This window comes from Dendrobates tinctorius, unplaced genomic scaffold (genome assembly GCF_039654945.1).
Source record: "Dendrobates tinctorius isolate UK_male_01 unplaced genomic scaffold, ASM3965494v1 ptg000157l, whole genome shotgun sequence".
Classification (NCBI taxonomy): Eukaryota; Metazoa; Chordata; class Amphibia; order Anura; family Dendrobatidae; genus Dendrobates; species Dendrobates tinctorius.
The window spans coordinates 17,407,235-17,429,810 of NW_027361824.1; the positions used below are offsets into that span (position 1 = coordinate 17,407,235).

At 43.8% G+C, this 22,576-nt stretch overlaps 1 protein-coding gene across 3 annotated transcripts in view; it reads left to right on the plus strand.

Moving 5' to 3' along the window:
* MYO7A (myosin VIIA) overlaps positions 1-22,576 on the plus strand; it is a 139,774-nt gene that overhangs the window by 115,234 nt on the left and 1,964 nt on the right. For 2 of the 3 annotated variants that reach the window (XM_073548622.1, XM_073548623.1), the window contains 7 exons: positions 3,681-3,794; positions 4,213-4,300; positions 6,690-6,796; positions 6,952-7,137; positions 16,644-16,760; positions 16,848-16,931; positions 17,070-17,189. In XM_073548622.1, the coding sequence (XP_073404723.1) occupies positions 3,681-3,794; positions 4,213-4,300; positions 6,690-6,796; positions 6,952-7,137; positions 16,644-16,760; positions 16,848-16,931; positions 17,070-17,189 (816 nt within the window). The remainder of the gene's footprint in view (positions 1-3,680; positions 3,795-4,212; positions 4,301-6,689; positions 6,797-6,951; positions 7,138-16,643; positions 16,761-16,847; positions 16,932-17,069; positions 17,190-22,576) is intronic. The other variant, XM_073548624.1, reaches the window with a different exon arrangement.

Here is a 22,576-nt window from a genome sequence, read left to right on the forward strand (position 1 = left end):
TACTTTTCCTCTGATTTTTCCCCTCCTGATTTTGACTACAAATACCGATGGAAAATACCGAACATGTGAACGTGGCCTTTCACTTCAGAGCTGCACTCACGCATATTACATACATTCAATAATAAATTCTGATATATCCAGGATGTAACTAAGGATTCGTAATGTAATGTATGTACACAGTGACTACACCAGCAGAATAGTGAGCGCAGCTCTGGGGTATAATACAGGATGTAACTCAGGATCAGTAATGTATGTACACAGTGACTGCACCAGCAGAATAGTGAGTGCAGCTCTGGGGTATAATACAGGATGTAACTCAGGATCAGTAATGTAATGTATGTACAGAGTGACTGCACCAGCAGAATAGCGAGTGCAGCTCTGGGGTATAATACAGGATGTAACTCAGGATTAGTAATGTAATGTATGTACACAGTGACTGCACCAGCAGAATAGTGAGTGCAGCTCTGGGGTATAATACAGGATGTAACTCAGGATCAGTAATGTATGTACACAGTGACTGTACCAGCAGAATAGTGAGTGCAGCTCTGGAGTATAATACAGGATGTAACTCAGGATCAGTAATGTAATGTATGTACACAGTGACTGCACCAGCAGAATAGTGAGTGCAGCTCTATAGTATAATGCAGGATGTAACTCAGGATCAGTAATGTAATGTATGTACAGAGTGACTGCACCAGCAGAATAGTGAGCGCAGCTCTGGGGTATAATACAGGATGTAACTCAGGATCAGTAATGTATGTACACAGTGACTGCACCAGCAGAATAGTGAGTGCAGCTCTGGGGTATAATACAGGATGTAACTCAGGATCAGTAATGTATGTACACAGTGACTGCACCAGCAGAATAGTGAGTGCAGCTCTGGGGTATAATACAGGATGTAACTCAGGATCAGTAATGTATGTACACAGTGACTGCACTAGCAGAATAGTGAGTGCAGCTCTGGGGTATAATACAGGATGTAACTCAGGATCAGTAATGTAATGTATGTACAGAGTGACTGCACCAGCAGAATAGCGAGTGCAGCTCTGGGGTATAATACAGGATGTAACTCAGGATTAGTAATGTAATGTATGTACACAGTGACTGCACCAGCAGAATAGTGAGTGCAGCTCTGGGGTATAATACAGGATGTAACTCAGGATCAGTAATGTAATGTATGTACAGAGTGACTGCACCAGCAGAATAGCGAGTGCAGCTCTGGGGTATAATACAGGATGTAACTCAGGATTAGTAATGTAATGTATGTACACAGTGACTGCACCAGCAGAATAGTGAGTGCAGCTCTGGGGTATAATACAGGATGTAACTCAGGATCAGTAATGTATGTACACAGTGACTGTACCAGCAGAATAGTGAGTGCAGCTCTGGAGTATAATACAGGATGTAACTCAGGATCAGTAATGTAATGTATGTACACAGTGACTGCATCGGCAGAATAGTGAGTGCAGCTCTATAGTATAATGCAGGATGTAACTCAGGATCAGTAATGTAATGTATGTACAGAGTGACTGCACCAGCAGAATAGCGAGTGCAGCTCTGGGGTATAATACAGGATGTAACTCAGGATCAGTAATGTATGTACACAGTGACTGCACCAGCAGAATAGTGAGTGCAGCTCTATAGTATAATGCAGGATGTAACTCAGGATCAGTAATGTAATGTATGTACAGAGTGACTGCACCAGCAGAATAGCGAGTGCAGCTCTATAGTATAATGCAGGATGTAACGCAGGATCAGTAATGTAATGTGTTATGATTGAGTCACTGTAGGAGGCAGACACAAAAATAGAAGCTACGTCCAGAAAACCAGAGAAGTTGGCAACTATCAGATTGCAGACCCCTGAACCTATCAACACAACTAGCAGTAGCCGTGGGGGGTTCCTACGATGCCCTAGACCCATCGATCACAGCCGGAGCGCTAAATAGCCTAAAGACAGAAAAGGAAATCTAAACTGCCCCAGAGCAGACCCCAAAGTAAAAGGCAGCCCCCAACATATAATGACGGTGAAGCAAGATGAAAATACACTCACACAGATAGAAAGATAGGCTGAGCAAACGATGGGGCCCAAGCTAGCTAAACAGAACAGGAAAGGAAGGTTGCTGTCTGCAATCTGCCAAAACCCTATCAAAGACATAAGCCAACAAGCTGATATGAAAAAGACCCTGAAGCAGCTAGGCTTCAAAAACTAAATCAGCACTCAGGTATTTTCAGAAGACAGAGCTAAAGGAATTCAGCACAGCCCAGCAGGGAATGGCAGAAATCCAGAAAAACAAAGCAAAACAAAGTCTAAGCACAAATGCAAAAGGCCAAGAAGAAAACTTAGCTTTAGAGGAGCAGGAATTCAGACTGGTCTCCAAGGATCCCACAGAGAAATCACCCGCAGGGCAGAAGGGCGTCGGCAGCCTTATATCCAGTCAGTAACTCCACTCAGCCAGTCATCATCATCAGACTCAGGTGTTTGATAATCAGGCTCACTACCTTTCTTTACCAGAAGAGGGAGTTCCTCGGGCCTCAGTAGTGAAGGGGAAAATGAACTCACAACAGTAATGTATGTACACAGTGACTGCACCAGCAGAATAGTGAGTGCAGCTCTGGAGCATAATACAGGATGTAACTCAGGATCAGTAATGTAATGTATGTACACAGTGACTGCACCAGCAGAATAGTGAGTGCAGCTCTGGGGTGTAATACAGGATGTAACTCAGGATCAGTAATGTAATGTATGTACACAGTGACTGCACCAGCAGAATAGTGAGTGCAGCTCTGGAGTATAATACAGGATGTAACTCAGGATCAGTAATGTAATGTATGTACACAGTGACTGCACCAGCAGAATAGTGAGTACAGCTCTGGAGTATAATATAGGATGGGATGTAACTCAGGATCAGTAATGTAATGTATGTACACAGTGACTGCACCAGCAGAATAGTGAGTGCAGCTCTGGGGTGTAATACAGGATGTAACTCAGGATCAGTAATGTAATGTATGTACACAGTGACTGCACCAGCAGAATAGTGAGTGCAGCTCTGGAGTATAATACAGGATGTAACTCAGGATCAGTAATGTAATGTATGTACACAGTGACTGCACCAGCAGAATAGTGAGTGCAGCTATGGGGTATAATATAGGATGGGATGTAACTCAGGATCAGTAATGTAATGTATGTACACAGTGACTGCACCAGCAGAATAGTGAGTGCAGCTCTGGGGTATAATACAGGAGGTAACTCAGGATCAGGTGTAACCTGTATTACAGTGTTGGGTATTGGCGTTAGGTCGGTCAGTCTCATAAACGTGAAGGTTGCACATTTTCAATCAGACAATCCTTCTAATCTTTTGCTGACAGAAGTGGTTTATGTACAGGTATTTATCATCAATATCACTGATGTTTTCATTCTCAACAACAGCAAGAAAATATTGGTGTGAAACGTGTCAGTACGTGAAATGAATCTGATCCGTGAGACTGTAGCTTTGTCTGTCGGTCATGTTCCTGGACCGATCGGCAGCATCTTCCTCGGGCTACAATGCTCCTCTGTTCTGTGATGCTGGCGATGGTGTCGTCCTGGATTTCTTTCCCGTCTTTGTTCTCATAAGATATTACCTGATAGAATATTATCCCACATTGTCACCGTGGCGTTCACACCGCTTCTTCTCTTACAGGCGTTTGAAGTAGAGTCAAGCACCAAAGCCAAGGATTTCTGCCAAGATATTGCTAACCGGCTGCTTCTGAAATCCCCCGAAGGCTTCAGTCTGTTTGTGAAGATCTCCGATAAGGTAAGAATTGAGCGAGGGGCCGGGGTCATCCATGAAATGAGGTTATGTGACTGGCAGTGTTAGCTCTTCAGCTGAGAGTCTCACGATATTGAGGACCTAAGTAAAAAAGAGTTAATCGTGGAAGAGCGCTGTTCATCAGGGCATTACTATAGCAAAACTAGCGGAGCCACTACAAGTCTCAGCAGTTAAACTAAGTGTGTAGAAAGCGGATGTGACCCCTAACATTTAACATTAATTGTTTTTGGTTTGCCGGAGGGTTCCCACCTCTAATGTCTGCAGATCATTTCCCCCCGCAACATACATACATGAATGAAATGGACAAAGGAAATGTAAATAGCGTTTAGGTTATTGGGGGACATTGCAGTGTCTAAAAAGACAGTACAAGTCTTTATCAGGGATTCCTATTTATATTTTGCAGGTAATAAGTGTCCCAGAAGGAGACTTTTTCTTTGATTTTGTTCGGCATCTGACAGACTGGATAAAGAAAGCCCGACCATCCAAGGATGGTAAGAAGTTACCAAAGACCAGTTACTGTAAAGATAGAAGATTCGGAATGTAGTAGCAAATATAATGCCTCAAATGGACAAAGGTGGTGCCATACTGCCCCTAAGTACAAGAATATAACTACTATAATACTGCCCCCTATGTACAAGAATATAACTACTATAATACTGCTCCTATGTACAAGAATATAACTACTATAATACTGCCCTCTATATACAAGAATATAACTACTATAATACTGCCCCTATGTACAAGAACATAACTACTATAATACTGCCCCTATGTACAAGAATATAACTACTATAATACTGCCCCTATGTACAAGAATATAACTACTATAATACTGCCCCTATGTACAAGAATATAACTACTATAATACTGCTCCCTATGTACAAGAATAAACTACTATAATACTGCTCCTATGTACAAGGATATAACTACTATAATTCTGCTCCCTATGTACAAGAATATAACTACTATAATACTGCCTCCTATGTACAAGAATATAACTACTATAATACTGGTCCTATGTACAAGAATATAACTACTATAATACTACCCCCTATGTACAAGAATATAACTACTATAATACTGCTTCCTATGTACAAGAATATAACTACTATAATACTGCTCCTATGTACAAGAATATAACTACTATAATACTGCTCCTATGTACAAGAATATAACTACTATAATACTGCCCCTATGTACAAGAATATAACTACTATAATACTGCTCCCTATGTACAAGAATATAACTACTATAATACTGCTCCTATGTACAAGAATATAACTACTATAATACTGCTCCTATATACAAGAATATAACTACTATAATACTACCCCCATGTACAAGAATATAACTACTATAATACTGCCCCTATGTACAAGAAAATAACTACTATAATACTGCCCCATGTACAAGAAAAAACTACTATAATACTGCCCCTATGTACAAGAATATAACTACTATAATACTGCCCCTATGTATAAGAATATAACTACTATAATACTGCTCCTATGTACAAGAATATAACTACTATAATACTGCCCCTATGTACAAGAATATAACTACTATAATACTGCCCCTATGTACAAGAATATAACTACTATAATACTGCCCCTATGTACAAGAATATAACTACTATAATACTGCTCCTATGTACAAGAATATAACTACTATAATACTGCTCCTATGTACAAGAATATAACTACTATAATACTGCCCCTATGTACAAGAATATAACTACTATAATACTGCCCCTATGTACAAGAATATAACCACTATAATACTGCCCCTATGTACAAGAATATAACTACTATAATACTGCTCCTATGTACAAGAATATAACTACTATAATACTGCTCCAATGTACAAGAATATAACTACTATAATACTGCTCCTATGTACAAGAATATAACTACTATAATACTGCTCCCTATGTACAAGAATATAACTACTATAATACTGCTCCCATGTACAAGAATATAACTACTATAATACTGCCCCTATGTACAAGAATATAACTACTATAATACTGCCCCTATGTACAAGAATATAACTACTATAATACTGCTCCCTATGTACAAGAATATAACTACTATAATACTGCTCCCATGTACAAGAATATAACTACTATAATACTGCTCCTATATACAAGAATATAACTACTGTAATACTGCCCCTATGTACAAGAATATAACTACTATAATACTGCTCCCTATGTACAAGAATATAACTACTATAATACTACCCCTATGTACAAGAATATAACTACTATAATACTGCCCCTATGTTCAAGAATATAACTACTATAATACTGCCCCCTATGTACAAGAATATAACTACTATAATACTGCCCCCTATGTACAAGAATATAACTACTATAATACTACCCCCATGTACAAGAATATAACTACTATAATACTGCCCCTATGTACAAGAATATAACTACTATAATACTGCCCCTATGTACAAGAAAATAACTACTATAATACTGCCCCATGTACAAGAAAAAAATACTATAATACTGCCCCTATGTACAAGAATATAACTACTATAATACTGCCCCTATGTATAAGAATATAACTACTATAATACTGCTCCTATGTACAAGAATATAACTACTATAATACTGCCCCTATGTACAAGAATATAACTACTATAATACTGCCCCTATGTACAAGAATATAACTACTATAATACTGCCCCTATGTACAAGAATATAACTACTATAATACTGCCTCCTATGTACAAGAATATATCTACTATAATACTGCCCCCTATGTACAAGAATATAACTACTATAATACTGCCCCCTATGTATGAGTAAATTATGCTCTCCATATATCCGGCTGTCTGTACATTTAGTGACTCCATCTTGTATTGCAGGTATTGTGCCTTCTCTCACCTATCAAGTGTTCTTTATGAAGAAATTGTGGACTAATACAGTTCCAGGAAAGGACTCGATGGCTGACTCCATTTTCCACTACTACCAGGTTTGAGGGTCTTCCTGTAGTCCTAGTTGTCCTGGCTTATACAATGTGGTCACTTGTTAATTTGCAGCAGGTGTAACATTGAGCTGGGGAGGCGGTGAGTGTGATGGACGATGTTCCTCCTTGGTACCAGTCTTTACTGATCCTTCTTGTTACAGGAGCTTCCGAAGTATCTGCGTGGTTACCACAAGTGCACCCGGGAGGACATCCTGCAGCTGGCTGCTCTCATCTACAGGGTCAAGTATGAAGATGACAAATCCTACTTCCCAAACATTCCCAAGATGCTAAAAGAACTGGTTCCCCAAGACTTAATTCGACAATTAAATCCAGACGACTGGAAGAGAGTGAGTATTCTGGACTAAACCTTGCTGATGCAAACATTGACTGTCAAATTACACTTCTGATAAATGCAGGCACCACTAGAGGGAGCCAACTGCAGTGATCTAACTAGCACTTTCTTGAATCTGGATAAAGGTTACCCCCCCAGTGGTGGCTGTATGATCTGTATGTAGTGAACTTCCCCTAGTGGTGGCTGTATAATCTGTATGTAGTGAACTCCCTCTAGTGGTGACTGTATAATCTGTATGTAGTGAACTCCCCCTAGTGGTGACTTTATACATCTGTATGTAGTGAGCTCCCCTTAGTGGTGGTTGTATAATCTGTATGTAATGAGCTCCCCCTAGTGGCGGCTTTATAATCTGTATGTAGTGAACTCCCCCTAGTGGTGACTTTATAAATTTGTATGTAGTGAGCTCCCCTTAGTGGTGGCTGTATAATCTGTATGTAATGAGCTCCCCCTAGTGGCGGCTGTATAATCTGCATGTAGTGAACTCCCCCTAGTGGTGGCTGTATAGATCTGTATGTAGTGAGTTTCCGCTATTGGTGGCTGTATAGATCTATATGTAATGAGCTCCCCCTAGTGGTGGCTGTATATATCTGTACATAGTGATCTCGCCCTAGTGATGGCTGTATAGATCTATATGTCGTGAGCTCCCCCTAGTGGGGATGTATAGATCTGTGTATAATGAGCTCCCTCTAGTGGTGACTGTATAGATCTATATATGTAATGAGCTCCCCCTATTGGTAGCTGTATAGACCTATATGTAATGGGCTCCTCCTATTGGTGCTGTATAGATCTGTATGTAGTGAGCTCCCCCTATTGGTGCTGTATAGATCAGAATGTAATAAGCTCCCCCTAGTGGTGGCTATATAAATCTTTATGTCGTGAACTCCTGAGCTTTGCCTATTGGTGCTGTATAGATCTTTATGTAGTGAGCCCCCCCCTTAGTGGTGATGTATCTGTATGCGGTGAGCTGGATGTTCTAAAGGATAAAAATATCCAACAAGGATTTGAGATTTTGCTAAATAAAATTCTCACTGCATCAGTAACAATTTCGAAAAGAAGGAAGAATTGGAAGCATTTAAAGAGACCAGAATGATGAGTATGGAACTTAAACATTTGTCACTGGAATACAGAGAGGGCCCAGAATATTCCAGCTTCCGGTTACACAAACTCCTGCACTGATTAGAACTACTTCACCATCCTATTGAACAAATTATTAAACAACATGTATGTCAATACCTGGATAAGAATGAAGTGATTAAACAGAGTCAGCATGGGTTTGTAACTAATAAGTCATGTGAGACTAACTTAATTTCCTTCTATGACAGAATCACTGATTGGGTGGATCAAGGAAATGCTGTAGATATATAGTATATCTTGACTTCAGCAAAGCATTTGACAAAGTATCTCATACAATCCTTATTGAAAAAATGACTAAGTATGGAATGGACAAGGCAACTGTTAGGTGGATTCATAACTGGCTTAGTGATCGGACCCAAAGAATGGTCGTAAATGGCTGCACATCCAGTTGGAAGAATGTCTCAAGTGGGGTACCACAGGGCTCTATCCTGGGCCCTGTATTGTTCAACATCTTTATCAACGATTTAGATGAAGGAATTGAGGGTAAACTGATTAAATTTGCTGATAACACAAAGCTAGGAGGGATAGCTAATACTAGAGAAGAGAGAGAGAGGATTCAAAAAGATTTAAATAAACTGGAGCAGTGGGCAGCAACTAACAGAATGGTTTTTAACAGGGAGAAATGCAAAGTACTACATCAGGGCAATAAAAATGAAAAAAGCATATACAGAATGGGAGGAATAGGGCTAAGCAACAGCACATGTGAAAAAGACTTGGGTATACTAATAGATCACAGACTGAATATGAGCCAACAGTGTGATGCAGCAGCAAAAAAGACAAATGCAATTCTAGGATGTATTAACAGAAGCATACAGTCTAGATCACGTGATGTCATTATTTCCCTCTACTCCTCTTTGGTCAGACCTCATCTGGAATATTGTGTCCAGTTTTGGGCACCACATTTTAAAAAAGACATCAACAAACTGGAGCAAGTTCAGAAAAGAGCGACCAGAATGCTGACCGGTCTGCAAACCCTGTCTTATGAGGAAAGGTTGCAGGATTTGGGAATGTTTAGTTTGCAAAAGAGAAGACTGAGAGGAGACTTAATAGCTGTCTACAAATATCTAAAGGGCTGTCACATTGTAGAAGGATCAACTTTATTCTCATTTGCACAAGGAAAGACTAGAAGCAATGGGATGAAACTGAATGGGAGGAGACACAGATTAGATATTAGAAAAAACTTTTTGACAGTTAGAGTGATCAATGAGTGGAACAAGCTGCCACGAGAAGTGGTGAGTTCTCCTTCAATGGAAGTCTTCAAACAGAGGCTGGACAGCCATCTGACTGGGATGATTTAGCGAATCCTGCTTTAAGCAGGGGGTTGGACCAGATGGCCCAGGAGGTCCCTTCCAACTCTACGATTCTATGATTCTATGATTTTATTAAACAGTACAGGTTTCCCATGCTCTGTCCTTGTAAGGGTTAATTGGTTCAGTTAATCTCCTGGAGCTCTCCATCTTGAATTTTCTCAGCTGTTCTGTGTTGGCCATTACCCTCTGGTATATATGCTTGGGAATTGCCAGTAATAGTTCTTACTTCCTGGTTTGGTGGTGAAGGAGAATTCTGAATTGGTAGTAGTCGGTTGGTGTAGTTTACAGGAGACATCTGCGTGGATTTGGTATTGTGTGTTTATCCTCTCCTATTTGGTTTACCCCTCCTATTGTTTCCTTTATTTCCACTCTGTTGATTTGTCAGTGTATTTGTATGATTGTATTTTCTTTTATCCCTGTCTGTTTACCACAGTGTTTTCCAATACACTTTGGCCTCACACATACAGTGCCTTGTGAAAGTATTCGGCCCCCTGGAACTTTTCAACTTTTTCCCACATATCATGCTTCAAACATAATGATACCAAATGTAAATTTTTGGTGAAGAATCAACAACAAGTGGGACACAATTGTGAAGTTGGACGAAATTTATTGCTTATTTTAAATTTTTGTGGAAATTCAAAAACTGAAAAGTGGGGCGTGCAATTTTATTCGGCCCCTTTCCTTTCAGTGCAGTAAACTCACTCCAGAAGTTCATTGTGGATCTCTGAATGATCCAATGTTGTCCTAAATGACTAATGACGATAAATATAATCCACCTGTGTGTAATCGAGTCTCCGTATAAATGCACCTGCTCTGTGATAGTCTCGGGGTTCTGTTTGATGCACAGAGAGCATCATGAAGACCAAGGAACACAACAGGCAGGTTCGTGATACTGTTGTGGAGAATTTTAAAGCCAGATTTGGATACAAAATGATTTCCAAAGCTTTAAACATCCCAAGGAGCAATGTGCAAGCGATCATATTGAAATGGAAGGAGTATCATACCACTGCAAATCTACCAAGACCCGGCCATCCCTCTAAACTTTCATCTCAAACAAGGAGAAGACTGATCAGAGATGTAGCCAAGAGGCCCATGATCACTCTGGATGAACTGCAGAGATCTACAGCTGAGGTGGGACAGTCTGTCCATAGGACAACAATCAGTCCTACACTGCACAAATCTGGCCCTTATGGAAGAGTGGCAAGAAGAAAGCTATTTCTCAAAGATATCCATAAAAAGTGTCATTTAAAGTTTGCAACAAGCCACCTGGGAGACACACCAAACATATGGAAGAAGGTGCTCTAGTCAGATGAAGCCAAAGTTGAACTTTTTGGTAACAATGCCAAGCGATATGTTTGACGTAAAGGCAACACAGCTCATCACCCTGAACACACCATCCCCACTGTCAAACATGGTGGTGGCAGCATCATGGTTTGGGCCTGCTTTTCCTCAGCAGGGACAGGAAAGATGGTTAAAATTGATGGGAAGATGGATGTAGCCAAATGCAGGACCATTCTTGAGGAAAACTGTAGGAGTCTGCCAAAGACCTGAGCCTGGGACGGAGATTTGTCTTCCAACAAGACAATGATCCTAAACATAAAGCAAAATCTACAATGGAATGGTTCACAAATAAACGTATCCAGGTGTTAGAATGGCCAAGTCAAAGTCCAGACCTGAATCCAATCGAGAATCTGTGGAAAGAGCTGAAAACTGCTGTTCACAAACGATCTCCATCCAACCTCACTGAGCTCGAGCTGTTTGCCAAGGAAAAATGGGCAAGAATTTCAGTCTCTCCATGTACAAAACTGGTAGAGTCATACCCCAAGCGACTTGCAGCTGTAATCACAGCAAAAGGTGGCGCAACAAAGTATTACATAAGTTAAAGGGGCCGAATAATATTGCACGCCCCACTTTTCAATTTTTGAATTTCCCCAAAAATTTAAAATAACCAATAAATTTCGTTCAACTTCACAATTATGTCCCACTTGTTGTTGATTCTTCACCAAAAATTTACATTTGGTATCTTTAGGTTTGAAGCATGATATGTGGGAAAAGGTTGAAAAGTTCCAGGGAGCCGAATACTTTCGCCAGGCACTGTACCTGGGTGGGGGAGGGAACAGATAAGGGTTAAGGTAGGAGCATAGCAAAGTGCAAGACCTCAGCGTCTCCACCATCGAGGGTAATCCGGGTGACTAGGGTAACCTACGGTGCCCCTAATTTGAGGGATAGGAGCCCGCAGTCCCTTGTCACTATGTGCAGGGCTGCCACTAGGAATTTCGGGGCCCCATACTGGCAACATTTTCGGGGCCCCTTTGAGACTCCGCCCAGGCTCCACCCAGCCCTGCCTCCTCCCTTCAAACTGTCCACAGTCCCACCGCTCTCTCTTAGAAAAACTCCACTTCTCACCTATCACACATTAACAGTTCCCATCACCAGATCTCACATATAGCCGGCAGCTTTTGCTTTGGACAAAATATTTTTTTAAGCCGCCACCATAACACGGTAGACACTTTTGGCCGGGCTCTACTCTACTGTAACCTATTAAATATTTGTTAAAATATGCAATACACTTTAGGTATATTTTTATTTATTTTTCAATTTTTAAAATGACTAATAATATCACATACAAGGAACAAATACCGCTACACCATGTCCAGACCACATATTACCACCATATAGCATAGTTACCTATAATACCACATGCAAGGAACAAATACCGCCACACCATGACCAGACCACATATTACTACCATAGTGACCGAATAATATCACATACAAGGAACAAATACCACCACACCATGACCAGACCACATATTACCACCACAAAGTGACCAAATAATAGCACATACAAGGGACAAATACCACCGCACCATGCCCAGACCACATATTACCACCACATGGTGACTGAATACTACAATACTGATCAGTAATAAAAAAACATAATGCTATCACCATAAGTGGCATTATACACAGGAGATCTGTATTTAGTATGCACTGTCTGTGTACAGGTAATATATTGATCAATGACATTATACACAGGAGCTCTGTATATAATGTACAGGTAACACAGTGATCACTGGTGACATTATACACAGGACCTCTGTATATAGTAGACAGTGTATAGTGTCAGTGTACAGGTAACACACTAACTCACCAGTGATGTCTCTAGGTGAAGTCCTTCATCCTTGCTAGATCGCCATCACGTCTTCCAGCCAGGACTCGTCTCTGCAGGAAATAACACGGTTATCTAGAGCCCCAGGTTCAGCATTCTGCCCCAGTCCAGCATTCTGCCCCATGTTCAGCATTCTGCCCCATGTTCAGCATTCTGCCCCAGTCCAGCATTCTGCCCCAGTCCAGCATTCTGCCCCAGTCCAGCATTCTGCCCCATGTTCAGCATTCTACCCCATGTTCAGCATTCTGCCCCATTCCATCATTCTGCCCCCGGGCCCCCTGGATCGCCGCTGTAAAAAACAAACAATTTCTTCTTACCTGGCCTCGCTCCAGCGGCCAGCGAAGCTTCGTCCCTCCACGCTGCAGCGCGCTCTAGCCGGCGAATGACACTGACGTCAGGCGCCGGCGAGGTGCGCACTGCGGCTGACGTCAGCTGCCAGCCTCCGATTGGCTGGCGGCTGTTAACTATTGACGTGCGGACCGCCGGGCCCGCATGTCAATAACGTTTAGCTGCCGCCCGCAGCGCCGCGCTAAAGGCCTGGTTTTCCTGCCGGTAGGGGCCCAGTGAGCAGAGGAGACTGGGCCCGATGCGAGCCCCCTCTGCCCACCGGGCCCCATACGCCAGTCAGGGCAGTAATGCCCTGATGACGGCCCTGACTTTGTGACAACTTGCTAAAAAAGGAAAAAAGCTAGGTATATCAAAGAGGAGGGCATATCTAAAGAAGAATGTAATGCTGTCTGCAGGGAATGCAGTGCAAGAATTAGAAGAGCTAAAACCAGTAATGAAGTGCGGCTTGCAAGAGAGACCAAAAGCAGTAAATAAGGATTTTCTGGGTATGTCAAAAGCAAACGAAAAGTCAAAGATGCTAAAGGATTTTCACAGGATGAAAAGGGTGAAGTGGTAAAAAAAATAATGTTGAGAAGGCCGAATTCCTATTTTGCATATGTGTTCTCTAAGAATGCAAATGTAACATCGACTGATCTTCACGGTGCCATCGAAGGAATAAAAGAAATCCACTCTATCCATAAACAGAGAGGTGGTGAGGGAACACTTGGCTAATTTACATGAATTTACATCTACTGTTCCAGATGAATTACATCCTAGGGTACTGAAAGAAATAGCAGAGGAAACTGCAGAAAATGTTGTCCCTATCTTATATATATATATAAAAAAAAAAAAAGATGAAGCCAGAAACTTACAGGCCAGTGAGCCTTACTTCTATACCAGGAAAGATATTTGACAATAGGTTTTTAGCAAAAAAGTAATTCCAGACTTATCTAATTTCCTTCTAATGGAATCAGTGATTGGGTGGAACAGGGAATCATAGAATGTTAGAGTTGGAGGTGACCTCAAGTGTCATTGTGTCCAATCCCCTGCTTCATTTAATGCAGTGAAGGGATGTCATGGTGTAGAGGGATCATCATTATTCTCATTTGCACATAGAAACACGAGAAGCAATGGAATGAAACTGAAAGTGAGAAGATACAGATAAGATATTAGTAAAAACATTTTGACATTGAGAGTGATCAATGAATCGAATAGGTTGCCACAAGAGGTGGTGAATTCTCCTTCAATGGAAGTCTTCAAACAGAGGCTGGACAGACATCTGTCTGAGATGGTTTAGTGAATCCTGCATTGAGCAGGTGGTTGGACATGATGACCCTGGAGGCTTCTAGCTCTCTCTAGTGGTGGTTGTATATATCTCAATGTAGTGAACTCCCCTTAGTGGTGGCTGTATATATCTATATGTAGTAAGCTCCCCCTAATGGTGATGTATAAATCTGCATGTAGTGATCTCCCCTAGTGATGACTTTATAAATCTGTATGTAGTGATCTCCCCCCTAGTGATGACTATAGAAATCTGTATGCAGTGAGCTCCTCCTAGTGGGGACTGTATAATTCTTTATACAGCATGCTTCCCCTGATGATGGCTGTACAAATCTGTATGTAGCGAGCTTCCCATTGTGGTGGCTGTATAGATCTTTTTGTAGTGAGCTCCCCCTGTGTTACGGCTGTATAGATCTTTATATGCTCAGCTCCTCCCTGTGGTGACTGACTAAATCTGTATGTAGTGAGCTCCCCCTATTGATGGCTGCATAAATTTGTGTGTAGTGAACTCCCTTTAGTGGTGGCTGAATAAATCTGTATGTAGTGAGCTCCCCCTAGTGGTGGCTGAATAAATCTGTATGTAGCGAGCTCCCCCTAGTGGTGGCTGTATAAATCTGAATGTAGTGAGCTCCCCCTAGTGGTGGCTATATAAATCTGTATGTAGTGAGCTCCTTCTAGTGGTGGGTGTATAAATCTGTATGTAATGAGCTCCCCCTAGTGGTGGCTGTATAAGTCTATATGAGGTGAGCTCCCCCTACTGGTGGCTGTATATATCTGTGTGTAGTGAGCCTGCCCCCTAGTGGTGGCTATATAAATCTGAATGTAGTGAGCTCTCCCTAGTGGTGGCTGTATAAATCTGAATGTAGTGAGCTCCCTCTAGTGGTGACTGTATAAATCAATGTGTAGTAAGTTCCCCCTAGTGGTGACTATAAATCTGTATGTAGTGAGCTCCCCCTAGTGTTGGCTGTGGAAATCTGTATGTAGTGAGCTCCCCCTTGTGGTGGCTGTATAAATCTGTATGTAGTGAGCTCCCTCTAGTGGTGGTTGTATAAATCTGTATGTAGTGAGCTTCCCCTAGTGGTGGCTGTATAAATCTATATGTAGTGAACTCCCCCTTGTGGTGGCTGTATAAATATGTATGTAGTGAGCTCTCCCTAGTTGGACTGTATAAATCAGTGTGTAGTCAGCTCCCCCTAATGGTGGATGTATAAATCTGAGTGTAGTGAGCTCCCCCTAGTGGTGGATGTATAAATCTGTGTGTAGTGAGTTCCCCCAAGTGGTGACTATATAAATCTGCATGTAGTGATCTCCCCCTAGTGGTGGCTGTATAAATCTATATGTAGTGAGCTCCCCCTTGTGGTGGCTGTATAAATCTGTATGTAGTGAGCTCTCCCTAGTGGTGGCTATATAAATCTATATGTAGTGAGCCCCCCCTTGTGGTGTCTGTATAAATCTGTATGTAGTGAGCTCCCTCTAGTGGTGGCTGTATAAATCTGAATGTAGTGAGCTCCCTCTAGTGGTGGCTGTATAAATCTGTATGTAGTGAGTTCCCCCTAGTGGTGACTGTATAAATCTGCATGTAGTGAGCTCCCCCTAGTGGTGGCTGTATATATCTATATGTAGTGAACTCCCCCTTGTGGTGGCTGTATAAATCTGTATGTAGTGAGCTCTCCCTAGTGGTGGCTGTATAAATCTGTATGTAGTGAGCTCCCTCTAGTGGTGGTTGTATAAATCTGTATGTAATGAGCTCCCTCTAGTGTTGGCTGTATAAATCTGTATGTAGTGAGCTCTCCCTAGTGGTGGCTGTATAAATCTGTATGTAGTGAGCTTCCCCTAGTGGTGGCTGTATAAATCTGTATGTAGTGAGCTCCCTCTAGTGGTGGTTGTATAAATCTGTATGTAATGAGCTCCCTCTAGTGTTGGCTGTATAAATCTGTATGTAATGAGCGCCCTCTAGTGTTGGCTGTAGAAATCTGTATGTAGTGAGCTCCCCCTAGTGGTGGCTATATAAATCTATATGTAGTGAGCTCCCCCTTGTGGTGGCTGTATAAATCTGTATGTAGTGAGCTCTCCCTAGTGGTGACTGTATAAATGTGTGTAGTCAGCTCCCCCTAGTGGTGGATGTATAAATCTGATTGTAGTGAGCTCCCCTTAGTGGTGGATGTATAAATCTGTGTGTAGTGAGTTCCCCCAAGTGGTGACTGTAGGTACCTCCTTCAGCAATGTCACTGCAGGCAGAGGTAATAGCAGTGCCGATCTTTTTATTTCCACCCTGCAGTCCATTATTGCCTACTTCAACAAACACGCCGGCAAGACGCGAGAAGAATCCAAGGTTGCCTTTCTGAAGATTATCTTTAAGTGGCCAACGTTTGGTTCAGCTTTCTTTGAGGTTAAGGTGAGGTATGATAGCCATGATTGGGCACATCAGTTATACAGTGAGATTTATTTTTAATTTTACATTTAAATTTTTTTTTTTCATCAGCAAACCACCGAGCCGCACTTTCCTGAAATCCTCTTGATAGCGATAAACAAGCATGGCGTCAGCCTGATAGACCCCAAGACAAAGGTGCGATGTTCCTCATAGTGATGTCTGTGTGTTCTTTCTGCCAAACCCCAAAAACGCGCCCTGGCTGTAGGGTGAGCCCCTCGGAGACAGGGAGATTATTACTGGGTCTCGCTCCTCTAACCTTGGCGTCTCTTGCAGGACATCTTGGCCACACATCCTTTCACGAAGATCTCAAACTGGAGCAGTGGGAACACGTACTTCCACATAACCATCGGGAACCTGGTGAGAGGCAGCAAACTGCTGTGCGAGACCTCGCTGGTATGTGCCCTGACATCCGTGCCCCTAGCTGGGCCTTGAAATTTCACTTGCTTTATACTGTTTTTCCTTAACGTCTGTCGAGAGAGCGTTGGGTTGCCCCGTACACATAACATAGCCCATCAATCCCACGAAAATCGACTTGTAGGGTTGACTTCTATCTAATAGGATGGGAGCCATTCCGACACCACTGCCTTCGCGATGTCGGTGCATGTACAGATGTCATTCATTAGAATAGGACTCGCGCACGTTACCTCCTGATTGTGCCCACTTCCCGGCTGGCATCAGGCTGTAAGGGAGTGACAGGGACTGTCATGTGCCTTCCCTCCTGAAAGACGATTACAAAAAGGTTCTGACATTCGATTTTACCGTATTTTTATGACTGTTGTAATATGTGAAAAAAATGCATAGAACTTTATAAGAACTAATTGATGCAGTTATCGTGATGTAATGTAATGATTGTACAGGTTTAGGTCATGAGGTATAGTATAGGGCTTAGAGGTTAGGATTAAAACGGGAAATATGCAGTGGTGGGCATATTAATTATAGGGAGTAATGCACAGGTGTCTATACGGTTAATATGTTCAGGAATAGTCCATATTTTGGGAAGGGATAGAGTAGACAAAAAGGGGAAAGACACTCCCTGGATAAAGTGTCTAAGACAGTGAGGATTGGAGGTACGTGGGAAGATCTGTTCAAGCAGCAGTGGCTTAGAGGCACGAAAAGTACATATTGTTCAGGAATAATGATGTTTCACCAGAAGTCTTGCGAAAATCCTCATGAGGTCCGGGGCCTGTGGCCCGGAGTGGGCACTGGAATGTGTGTCTTATTCTCTTCCATGCCAAAGAGGCCGGACGGAGAGATGTGAGAGGTAACGGTAGGGTATCCCAGAAAAGCTGTGTTACTGGGTGGAGAGTCCCTAGGGCCGACAGAAGTTGTTGAGGTAGGGACAGTCCGAGTAGAATGGAGGCAAAGTCTTGTAATCTACTGTGTAACTGGAACAACAACTGAAGGGTGCTGTGCCCGATGCCGCATGTAGCAGACTGTTGTATATGAACTGTCCAGTAAAGTTGAACTTGTTGAAATGAACTGGGTGTCCCCTGATGAGTGTGTGGCTGACCCTGGCCCCATGCTGTATTTAGAGGGCTATGTGGGGGCTCATACTATACACAGGGGACTATGTGATGGCTCATACTATATATAGAGAGGCTAGGTGTGTGCCCAACTGTATTTAGAGGGCTATGTGAAGTCTCATACAATATCTATGGGGCTATGTGAGGGCTGTATATAAGGGGGCTATGGGGGGGCTGATATTGTATATAGAGAGGCTATGATGGGGCTCATACTGTAGATAGGGGGCTATGTGGTGTCTCAAACAGTATTTATGGGGCGATATGGGGATCATACTGTACATAAGGGGGATATGTGGAGGCTGATATTGTATATAGAGAGGATAGGAGGGAGCTCATACTGTATCTAGGGGGCTATATGGGGGCACATACTGTATTTTTATGTAGGTGCTTATACTGTATATAAGGGGGCTATGTGGGAGCTCGTATTGTATATAGAGAAGCTATGTGAGGGCTCATATTTTATACAGGGAGGCTATGTGTGGGCTCATACTTTCTACAGTTGGATGTGTGGGGGCTCTCACTGTGTTCAGGGAGCTCCCACTGTATAAAGGGTGCCATATTAGGGCTCACATTGTATATGAGGAGATATATGGTGGATCACAGTGTATACAGGGGTCTACAGTATATATACTGTATGTAGAAGGGCTATGTGAGGGCTCATACTGTATATAGGAGGCAATGTGGGGGCTCACACTATGTAGGGGGTTGTGTGTGAAATCTCACAGTATATAGGGGTCTGAATGTGGACTCATATTGAATATAGTGGGACGTCAACATACTTAATTCTGCTCAATATTAAGTCATAGTATTAATATTAATCTATATATATATAAAATTGAGTGTGTGTGTGTCTGTGTGTATCACCAACCAATCATTAAGCATCTTTCATTTCACCAGAGCTGTTTAAAAGAAGCTGAGCTGTGATTGGTTTCTATGAGCAACAGTTTCCTCACTCCACGACAACACCTCAGCAGACAGTGACCGGATGGGAGAAATCTAGCATCCCCGGGAACATAAGCTCCCAGCTATTGTCTGCCCCCCAGAAAGGAGCAGAGAGCACATGACAGAAATGAATCCCCCCTCCCGTGCCCATATACCCATCACACATCCTCCATCCCATAGTCCCATGCCAATATACCCATCATACATATCCTCCATCCCATAGGCACATCTTCCCTCTTAAAGGGATCTACGGTATGGAAGTTAGGGCAAATCCCTCAGCCGCTCTGATTCTGACCCCAGGCCTCTATTAGAGGGATCATTGGTATGGAAGTCAGGGCAAATCCATCCAGTGCTTTTCTTTGACCCCAGGCCTCTCTTAAAGGGATCCCCGGTACGGAAGTGAGGGCAAATCCACTCTGCGCTCTGATTCTGACCCCAGGCACCCTCTTAAAGGGATCCCCGGTATGGAATTAGGACCGTTCCACTCAGCGCTGTGGTTCTGACCCCAGGGTCTCTTAAAGGGATCATTGGTATGGAAGTTAGGGCAATTCAACTAAGCGCTGTGGTTCTGACGCCAGGCCTCTCTTAAAGGGATCTCCGGTATGGAAGTTAGGGCAAATCCCTCAGCGCTATGATTTTGACCCCAGGCCTCTCTAAAGGGATCATTGCTATGGAAGTCAGGGCAAATCCATTCAGCGCTTTGGTTCTGATGCCAGGCCTCTCTTAAAGGGATCCCCGGTATGGAAGTTAGGACTGTTCCACTCAGCGCTGTGGTTCTGACCCCAGGGCCTCTTAAAAGGATCATTGGTATGGAGGTTAGGGCAAATTCACTCTGCGCTCTGGTTCTGACTGACCCCAGGCTGACGGGATGATGTGGGATATTAGGGGTAGTAGTCCGGTGGCTCTGGCTGACGGGATGATGTGGGATATTAGGGGTAGTAGTCCGGTGGCTCTGGCTGATGGGATGATGTGGGATATTAGGGGTAGTAGTCCAGTGGCTCTGGCTGACGGGATGATGTGGGATATTAGGGGTAGTAGTCCGGTGGCTCTGGCTGACGGGATGATGTGGGATATTAGGGGTAGTAGTCCGGTAGCTCTGGCTGACGGGATGATGTGGGATATTAGGGGTAGTAGTCCGGTGGCTCTGGCTGACGGGATGATGTGGGATATTAGGGGTTGTAGTCCGGTGGCTCTGGCTGATGGGATGATGTGGGATATTAGGGGTAGTAGTCCGGTAGCTCTGGCTGACGGGATGATGTGGGATATTAGGGGTAGTAGTCCGGTAGCTCTGGCTGACGGGATGATGTGGGATATTAGGGGTAGTAGTCCGGTGGCTCTGGCCGACGGGATGATGTGGGATATTAGGGGTAGTAGTCCGGTGGCTCTGGCCGACGGGATGATGTGGGATATTAGGGGTAGTAGTCCGGTGGCTCTGGCCGACGGGATGATGTGGGATATTAGGGGTAGTAGTCCGGTGGCTCTGGCCGACGGGATGATGTGGGATGTTAGGGGTAGTAGTCCGGTGGCTCTGGCCGACGGGATGATGTGGGATATTAGGGGTAGTAGTCCGGTGGCTCTGGCCGACGGGATGATGTGGGATATTAGGGGTAGTACGCTCTGGCTGACGGGATGATGTGGGATATTAGGGGTAGTAGTCCGGTGGCTCTGTCTGACGGGATGATGTGGGATATTAGGGGTAGTAATCCGATGGCTCTGGCTGACGGGATGATGTGGGATATTAGGGGTAGTAGTCCGGTGGTTCTGGCTGACGGGATGATGTGGGATATTAGTGGTAGTAGTCCAGTGGCTCTGTCTGACGGGATGATGTGGGATATTAGGGGTAGTAGTCTGGTGGCTCTGGCTGACGGGATGATGTGTGATATTAGGGGTAGTAGTCCGGTGGCTCTGGCTGATGGGATGATGTGGGATATTAGGGGTAGTAGTCTGGTGGCTCTGGCTGACGGGATGATGTGTGATATTAGGGGTAGTAGTCCGGTGGCTCTGGCTGACGGGATGATGTGGGATATTAGGGGTAGTAGTCCGGTGGCTCTGTCTGACGGGATGATGTGGGATATTAGGGGTAGTAATCCGATGGCTCTGGCTGACGGGATGATGTGGGATATTAGGGGTAGTAGTCCGGTGGCTCTGGCTGACGGGATGATGTGTGATATTAGGGGTAGTAATCCGATGGCTCTGGCTGACGGGATGATGTGGGATATTAGGGGTAGTAGTCCGGTGGCTCTGGCCGACGGGATGATGTGGGATATTAGGGGTAGTACGCTCTGGCTGACGGGATGATGTGGGATATTAGGAGTAGTTGTCCGGTGGCTCTGACAGGGCGATGTGAGATATTAGGGGTAGTAGTCCGGTGGCTCTGTCTGACGGGATGATGTGGGATATTAGGGGTAGTAATCCGATGGCTCTGGCTGACGGGATGATGTGGGATATTAGGGGTAGTAGTCCGGTGGCTCTGGCTGACGGGATGATGTGGGATATTAGTGGTAGTAGTCCAGTGGCTCTGTCTGACGGGATGATGTGGGATATTAGGGGTAGTAGTCTGGTGGCTCTGGCTGACGGGATGATGTGTGATATTAGGGGTAGTAGTCCGGTGGCTCTGGCTGACGGGATGATGTGGGATATTAGGGGTAGTAGTCTGGTGGCTCTGGCTGATTGGATGATGTGGGATATTAGGGGTAGTAGTCCGGTGGCTCTGGCTGACGGGATGATGTGGGATATTAGGGGTAGTAGTCCGGTGGCTCTGGCTGATTGGATGATGTGGGATATTAGGGGTAGTAGTCCGGTGGCTCTGGCTGATGGGATGATGTGGGATATTAGGGGTAGTAGTCTGGTGGCTCTGGCTGACGGGATGATGTGTGATATTAGGGGTAGTAGTCCGGTGGCTCTGGCTGACGGGATGATGTGGGATATTAGGGGTAGTAGTCTGGTGGCTCTGGCTGATTGGATGATGTGGGATATTAGGGGTAGTAGTCCGGTGGCTCTGGCTGACGGGATGATGTGGGATATTAGGGGTAGTAGTCCGGTGGCTCTGGCTGATTGGATGATGTGGGATATTAGGGGTAGTAGTCCGGTGGCTCTGGCTGACGGGATGATGTGGGATATTAGGGGTAGTAGTCTGGTGGCTCTGGCTGATTGGATGATGTGGGATATTAGGGGTAGTAGTCTGGTGGCTCTGGCTGACGGGATGATGTGTGATATTAGGGGTAGTAGTCCGGTGGCTCTGGCTGATGGGATGATGTGGGATATTAGGGGTTGTAGTCCGGTGGCTCTGGCTGATGGGATGATGTGGGATATTAG